The sequence below is a fragment of the Nicotiana tabacum genome, chromosome 24, assembly GCF_000715075.1.
Source record: "Nicotiana tabacum cultivar K326 chromosome 24, ASM71507v2, whole genome shotgun sequence".
NCBI lineage: Eukaryota > Viridiplantae > Streptophyta > Magnoliopsida > Solanales > Solanaceae > Nicotiana > Nicotiana tabacum.
The window spans coordinates 93,053,151-93,061,566 of record NC_134103.1 but is presented as its reverse complement, the minus strand read 5'-3'; the positions used below and the strand labels follow the sequence as shown (position 1 = coordinate 93,061,566).

General features: G+C 36.0%; 1 protein-coding gene across 1 annotated transcript; it reads right to left on the bottom strand.

The window, feature by feature from the left end:
- Positions 1–1,343: 1,343 nt before the first annotated feature.
- LOC107797056 (carotene epsilon-monooxygenase, chloroplastic) lies at positions 1,344–8,416 on the bottom strand. The gene is made up of 9 exons (XM_016619910.2): positions 7,852–8,416; positions 5,496–5,792; positions 5,215–5,412; positions 3,541–3,642; positions 2,437–2,577; positions 2,240–2,347; positions 1,956–2,038; positions 1,688–1,850; positions 1,344–1,583 (listed from the first exon to the last, which is right to left on the bottom strand). Exons 1-9 carry the CDS (start codon positions 8,338–8,340, stop codon positions 1,530–1,532), a joined length of 1,635 nt encoding a protein of 544 aa, XP_016475396.1. The 5' UTR covers positions 8,341–8,416; the 3' UTR covers positions 1,344–1,529.

Sequence of the window (8,416 nt, the reverse complement as noted above, 5' to 3'; positions counted from 1 at the left end):
GATCTTCCCTTTAAGACATTATTTTATAAAAAAACATAAAGTCCTTGATTTTGTAGACCGTTGGCCCCTTTTTTGACTTAATCCCGTGATTTCTATCATTATGATTGGTTAATAGCGAGAATCACGGATCCTTGTCAGATGAATTGGTGAAACTTTTCTTCGAGGCCGTTAGAAGCAGGATTGGTCGTGCCTTCGGTAATCTCGAGGGCTAATCTGATGGTCTCGATTGCCTGTTTTGACGATACTTTTAGGTCCGACAATATCATATTCCGATCTTGGTTGACCACGCCGAACTTCGAATCTTGATATCGAGCTCGGTTTCATCCGTAACTTCGATCTCTTACAGATGTGCCAAGCCTGGCCTACCGTTCCAGATGCTCGATCAAGCATCGAGCTCGGTTTTACCCGTATACATCTATATCTTGTTCATTCGAATGATAACTACAGATAAATTATAATAAGTTGCAATAACATATTAAATTACATTGTTAAGTTAAATCCTTCAATTGTATCTCCATTTCCTCATTCGTTTTTTTTTTTCTCCAGAAACTAAGTCCAGCCATAGAACGTTTTCCTTCTCTGCATGAGAAATTCATAAAGAAATACCGAAGGAAAATCAAGAATCATGCGTGGAACTTCACTAATCTTTAGAATTTTCAATTCTTGAGTGGGAGTACATCAGCAAGATTAATCCAATGGGATTGCACCACGTGCTTCAAAATCACCTCCTATTTAAAATAAGGCATGTTTCTTTACCTATTTTTTTTATCTGAATAAATTTTAATGCTCTCTCAGGTGACATAAGCAGGTAGTATATATCAAAGCTTGTTGTAGCATTAAATTTGATTGCGTAATGCCCTTTTTGAGGAAGATTGTGATATTAGATGACTCATCTTCTAACCAATGGTTAATTGGTCAAAAAGTTCATCTACATTATATATATCGTGCACATAATGGAATTCATTTCAGATAATCTCATCAATTTGTGTTACTCGGGTGACATGAGCCCCCAGCCACACGTAGGGTACGGGGTATATATTTTTAGTTTTTATTCTTTAGTTTTCTGATCTTTTAGAATCACTTTATTTTCACTGGAAAAAATTTACAATGTTCAAAAGTTTCAGAAGAAATGCAAAAGGCTCTTTTTTGGCAAATTGACGGTTGAAGTCAGTTTTGTCAAGTTAATAACATATGAAAGGAAGATTTAGTCTTTGGGGAAAGAGGTGGGCTAAGTTAGCGGGCGAATTCAGTATTTAAATTATATAGGTTCAATATTTAAGGATGTTAGCATTGAACTCATTATATTTTTAAAGTTATGGGTTCATATATACTATTTCCTACAATTTTAATGAATTTTTATACATAAATTTATACCCCACATCGAAAATTATGGGTTCAATTAACCCCATAATTATAATATTACATCCGCCGCTGGTTAGGAGTATATATCATATATGTTCAATTTTGTCAAGTCTATTGAAAGAATCAAGAAAACTCTCCTGTGGCAAAATTTACAGTGTCATATAATCTCATGCAGCCAACACAGATTCTTTTTGCCTTTGCTTCACTTTCATGTATAAACCCTGCAATGGAACAAACAGACAGATTTAAAACAGAATTTAAATCGGGGAGAACGCGTTTAAACAGCTCAGAACAAGAAGATAGCTCTCTTAGGTGATAATCTCACGTTTGTCGTATGAATGGTTGCTCCAGTAGTCATGCTAATGTTTTGATCTGGAATCAACTCAAACGAGAAGTTCTGCAAAAATATTGCAAGAGCAACTGTAGCTTCCAACAATGCAAATTGATCGCCAACACATTTTCGAGGCCCTCCACTAAACGGAATGAATCTGCAACAAGTAAATACATGAATGATAATCTTCTACATAGACAAGCTGTGTATAAACTGAATGCAGAAAACTGAATAGAGAAAAGCTAATGGCTGAAATGAATACCTAAAGTCAGTATTCGTTTCGTTTGGAACTGGACCTTCTGAGTCGAATCTTTCAGGATCAAATTCTTCTGCTCTTTCCCATACCTAAAACAAAGAGACAGCGAAGACAATTATTTTATGTATTAGTGGTATTTAGCAAAGCCAAATAACCCATTAGCGGACAGAAATGATTCACACCGTCTTGAAGAGTAAACAGAAACAATTTCTAGGAATTAAATTTCCAAAAAGATCAATAACAGTAACAAGAAAGGGTGTAAAAGATCAGAAAAATCTGTTAGATTTTACCTCTGAAGAATGATGAACGTTATATACCGAAATCATTATATCTTGACCAGCATTGACCTTGTAATTTCCAGGGAGCACATCAGCTACTAGAGCTCTTCTTATTAGAACCTAATAAAGACAATTCTCCATAAAATCAGGTTATCAGAAGATAATGCATAATGATATAGTCCACAAGGAGAAGAAATTGACGAACTTACAGGTGGATGTGGATAAAGTCGGAGTGACTCAGTTATGCACCGTGTCAAGAACTTGAGATTCCTCATGTCTTCATAAGTCGGATTGCGTCCTCCCAAAACTCTGTCAACTTCTTCATGTGCTTTTTTCAAAGAGGAAGGGTTCTGCATTAAGAACATAAAATATGAGGGAACAACAGGTAAAAGTGCATATAGAGGTAAAAGGGCAACAAAACCTGTTAAGAATTCCTAAATAGCAGAATAATGGTTGAAAGTGATGACAACATGATTAACATGCATTACCATAAGTGACATCAAGCGATGCGTTTTAGCTAAGAACATATGAGTAAAACAATTCTTAGTGAGTTTTCCAAGTAGTATTGTCCTTGGGTAAGAAAAAGCTCCTCAAATGGCATTTATTTTAGTTGCTGGGAACACCATATTTCACAGTTTTTTTTTTCTTTTTTTAAGATGAGTCACCATATATCACAGGTTAAGACAACTTTTCTTCAAATTCAACCTTTATAATGATGTACTGTCCTGTGGACGGGGAGGAATTTAAGTTAACGTAAATGTCATAGAGACAGAGCTCACAACAATTAGGTTGACTTCAAATAGTTTTCCCTCTGACAAGCCAAAAGAAGTAAAGAGGTTAAAAGAAATCAGTTGACTTCAAATAGTTTCCAACTTACATGAATGAACAACGAATGTCTAAAGATACCGCGTACGACCAAGCTAAAGGGGTTGCCTTGCAAGGATAATTTCTCACACATTGAAGAACCTATTTTTCATTTTTTTTTCCCTTACTTTACATTCAATTATTAAAACCATGACTTTGACATAAACACACAGAAGAGCTGGGTAATTTTCTGAGTGTACTTGTGGCAGTGAGTGTTAACCTCCAAAAGAAACCATGTGCAACATGTTAAACGTGAAAGGGTCGAAAAGGCTGAATTTAAGTGGCAAATACATCTAGAATATGCACATAAATATTAAGAAAAAAAAAAGGCAACTTTGCACTTCTCTGCTGCACACTTTATTGCTGTCATTCAAGTTGGAAAAACATAAAAATGAATGATAAATTAAGAGGGAACTAAGGATTCAAGGATGTAGGTCAATCAAAGATACCTTACTCAGCAGGTATGACGTCCAAGTCAAAACTGAACCTGTGGTTTCATGCCCAGCAACTAGCATTGATAGAAGATCGTCTCGAAGTTGTACACTTGAAACCTGAAATTCAGAGAGTTAGCGTGTATGAAGAATGCACATTAAGCTATATCTGCAATATTTTGTCTTTAAGAAGTTAGGCTATGACCAATCCTTTTCTCCAAAAGAAGCAAACATGTCAATTGAAAGATTGCAAGTCACAAGGCGAGATTTGGGTTTTGCTTATAGTTTTGGATTGTTAAAATAATACTGCTATACGCCAATGGTCCTTATAAACCAATTGCATTGCCTGTTGTAGTACAGAGAGGGAAAGCTGTGGTTTGAGGAAAATACAATCAGATTGATTGGCCAAGTTTGTGGATACTGATTATTTCAAGGGAAACATCAAATTCAAATCGAAGTCTCTAACTCAAATGTTTAATGGATGTCATATTATGAAACTTGTTAGAAATGTACAAGAGAAGAGTTCTATTTGTATGAATCTCCTTCAAGAAACTATACATATTAGATAGGCTAAGGGTATAGGCACTAATTCAAGTTTATCATCATTGTATAAACAACCGGGCTTGCACCTAATTCACTCATTAATAGATAATGGCAGATAAGGAGGGAAGAGACTTCCTTTCTCCAAGAACCCTGCTCATTGGCACCAACCGAGCATCGTGAGGACTCCCTTCTCAGTAGTACCAAACTACGGAATGGAGTTTAGCTAAGTATAAGCTCAAGATGAGCTTCTTGCCATCACACTAGTTTGAAACTTGGCAGCACTCATAATGGATATTTGTCATGTCCCGGGTGCCACTGTGGATATTTCTCATTCTAGAGAGTTGTCAATCAGCCACCACGTGGCATATTTATATGCATGCAATGTGTATCTTTGGTTGGCCGATCTATTAGCAAAATCATATCATCAATATTAAGAATCATTCAAACTAATAGCTTTTACTTCAGCGAATTCAAAAAAAGTTAAAGCAAAGTAAACAAATGATGTATAGAAAAAGACTGAACAAAAGGATAAGAAACAATGGAAGAACAACAAGAGAGTTCTCGAATCTGAATAAGAAACTACCACTAAGCTGGCTTCACTTGAATGTTCAAAGACTACATTTAACTATGAAGAAACATATTTTGCTTTATCTTTATTTTGCTAGACTTTACAAGGAAAAAGAAAAAAGAACAGTCCTATAAGTATGTTGTATGTACTTTTTTATATATTGGTGGTGTCTGGACCAACTTCAGCATACCTCGACTATTCCACTGGGTACCTGCTATCTCCCACTAGCACAGGTACCTAGTGACTACCCGCCAGTACTTATGCAGATGGAAAGATATCACCTAATATTTTTTTTGTCTCTACTGAGATTTGAACACCGGTCTTCTATGATAATTAACCACTTTATTGTCGTTATGGCACACCCTTGGGAGCTATGACTATGATTTCATGAAAACTTACATCAGGGGTACTTATCAAAAGAGAAAAAATTGCATCAGTAGTACTAACTGTATTTGACATTAACATACCATAGATGATGCTATTTACCAAAAAGAAGTTCAGTTTCAAAGAAGTTTCGTAATCGATAAACATAAAGGAAATTCTATCAGTTATATATCGAATGAGTTAAAATATTGGCCAACCTCCTCTCGGCTAGCAAGCAAAAATCGAAGGATGCTTGGATCTCTATCATTCACGTACTCATCCTCATTAATCCTCTCACCCTCAGATTCTACAATCTCTCTGCACTTTGCAATGAGCTCTTCAACAGTTTGCCTGATTAAAGAAACTGCATTTTCGGCCTTTATCTGTCGTGGGATGACCTTACATATGGCTTTGATCTACAAAAACATGGATGATTTCAGTCAAAATGATCAAACAGATTAAGTTAGGCAAAAACCATTTAAGTATAGGAAGGACATGCCTGCCAATACGGCAACAGATCAGTTGAACGGAGTTCTGCTTCTTTTAACGCAGTGTAAACTGCTTCAATAACTGGACTGTCAGTCGTAAGGGAATCAAAATTGTAATTGAAGAGTGCAAGACCAATAACATCAAGTGTTAGTTGAGAAAACTTTGCCTCCATATTTACTGCAGAGCCAGAAATTGCATCAGGTGTAAGTTTCTCCACCATTCTCTCAGCACATCTGCAAAAGACCCGATCAACTATTACTGACAAGTACTTCTTGTGAAGAGATGGAACCACAGCCCTTCGCCTTGCCTATATCAAATTAGGTTTAAGCTCAAAACAACACCATTGGTGGCCATAATATTGTTACACTAGGGTACTGTACTTTCCCTCTATTATAAAAACTAACTAAAAATCATCAATTACATTCATCAATAATAAACCATGGTTTACAGGAACTTCATATTATATTGTTTTATACCAAACTAGAGGTCACCATTGAATTTGACATTAAATTAGCTTTTCAGTACCCTAAAGCGTGCTTCGTTTTATGCTGTGTATATCACAAATTAAACTACCAACATGCAACAATTCAAACTAGCCAGAAAAGATGAATACTTGGGACATTCTAAATTTCATCAAGAAAATTAGCATTCACCAGACCGAGTCCAAACTCCACAGAAATAGAAGATGCAAAAGTATTGACCCTAATTACCAAACTAATGTTTCATAAGAAATATCCTTTCATTTTAATCATCTACTAAAGATCTCTCATTTGTTTGGCACAAACTAAAACGGAACTGTCTAGTCTCACTGTCAAACTCGACCACGAGGTGCACGCTGCATAATTCAACAATATCCATTACTACACCTCAATTCCTAACTACTTGTGCTGACTGTATGAATCCTCTATATTCATTCCATTCTATTTGGATCTACTGACAGATTTAGGCCATAATTGTTGGGTTCATTTGAACCCAGTAGTTGCAACATGGAACATAGATATAAATGTGAAAAACCACTAAAGTTTTAACAAATAGTATTGAATTCTGAACCCATAATTTCAAAAGTATTATGTGCTCATTACTAAGAAATGTAAATGTTGAACCTATCAAATTTAAATCTTGGACCCGCCATTGTTTGAACCCATTTCATTCCAATGCAACTACAAAGGAAGCATAAAATTGAGCAACCTACGCCTCAATCCGAAACAAGTTGGATTAGCTATACCAATCCTCTTTATCCATTTTGCTCTTCTTGGGCCTAACTCATTCCAATATATTTCATTTTATGCTGCATTATCCTTTATTTTCTTAAGATAAGTCAATTAAATCTATATAACTATATACTGCCGAACCTCCTTAGTTAAAGTTGAATTACCAAAATGCCCTCGAAAATTATAAATTTCATTGATAAACACCTATGTTTTAAAAGGCGTTTCTAGAGCCCTGGGGCGAGGCGTACCAAAAATGCCCCGGGGCGATGGTGTGGGGCGAAAGTCTCAAGAGGCGTACGCCCCGCAATTTGGGGCGTACGCCCGGGCGTTCGGGGCGCGTTTTTTTAGTAAGGAGTAAACCCCAGAGACTTTTTCGAATTAAAACAAAATTTGTTGAATTAGTCCTTCATATAATACCCAAATTCTCAAAAGTCAGTTTGGTAATTACTCAAAAGGTTTAAAAAGGAACTCAAAAGTATTAAATTTAAAAGTAAAGACCTTTTTTATTGATTTAAGCCATAATTCATGGTTTTCACAATTTTTTATCTTGTCCGCTAGTCTGCTACTATCTCCCAAAAGCAACGAATATTTAATTTTTTTACAAATACAAAGAGAACTACATTTTTCTTCATAGCAACAAATTCAAAGTTCAAATTGCAGGTTAATCATCCTTTTTGTTCCTCCAGATAGAAAATTTTATTCTTTTCGACTCAAATTACTTGTGCTTGTAAGTAATGTATAATAGATTATTTTGATTAGTTTTTTGTGGGGATGGAGCACACATATATATAGTTTTCTTCAATTTTTATGCAATTTTACCTGTTTATAAATATTAACTGTCATTATATTATTTTATAAAATATTAAAAATTAAATACCTATGGCGCTTACGCCCCGCTGAGGCATATGTTAAAAGCTCCGCCTTACGTCCACCCTTTTAAAACACTGATAAACACCAAGTGAGTGTCAAAGCAATATCTACTAAATGTGCATGTGAAGCTGCATATTTCAACAACATCTACGCCTCAATCCCAAACTAGTTGGAGTAAGCTATATAAATCAACTTTATCCACTCTGCTCAATTTGGGCCCAATTCATTCCAAAACCAATCAAGTTGCATAATTAACAAAACAAAAATAAAGGAAAGCAAAATTACCGTCCAAAGAGGACCTTCAGCAATGGCAAACCCAGAACCAAACAAAAACTCAGAAACCTCAGCAACCAGTCCTTTACCATACTTTCCATAATTCTTCAAAACATGCTTAGCAATAGCAGGATCACTGACAATCACAAAATTCCTAGGCCCAGCAGCAAGACGATAAATGGGTCCATACTGATTCATCCATTTAAACAATGGAAGAAAAAGAGCACCACCTAATAGTTCAGAAACATCCTCAAGCTGAGCACTTGCAATGGGTATATTAGAATCATCATTTTGGCCCAAAGTAAGTGAGCTGGTTAGTTTTGTTAACCAATCTGGACTGACCCATGAACTGGGCTTTGTAGAAGGTGGTTTCTTGTTGTCTATGGAGGATTTGACGGAAAGTGAACGATAAGGAAGTGGGCCCAGATGGGTGGTTCGGTGGTGGTGGGTGGTGGGGTGAGTGAGAAGAGAGAAAGAGGAGAGAGTGAGTGAAAATGGCATTGTGGTGCTGTAGAGATATGTGTAGTGGAATATCAGACATTCATCTGTTATAGAAATATCTGTTATCCACGCTAGG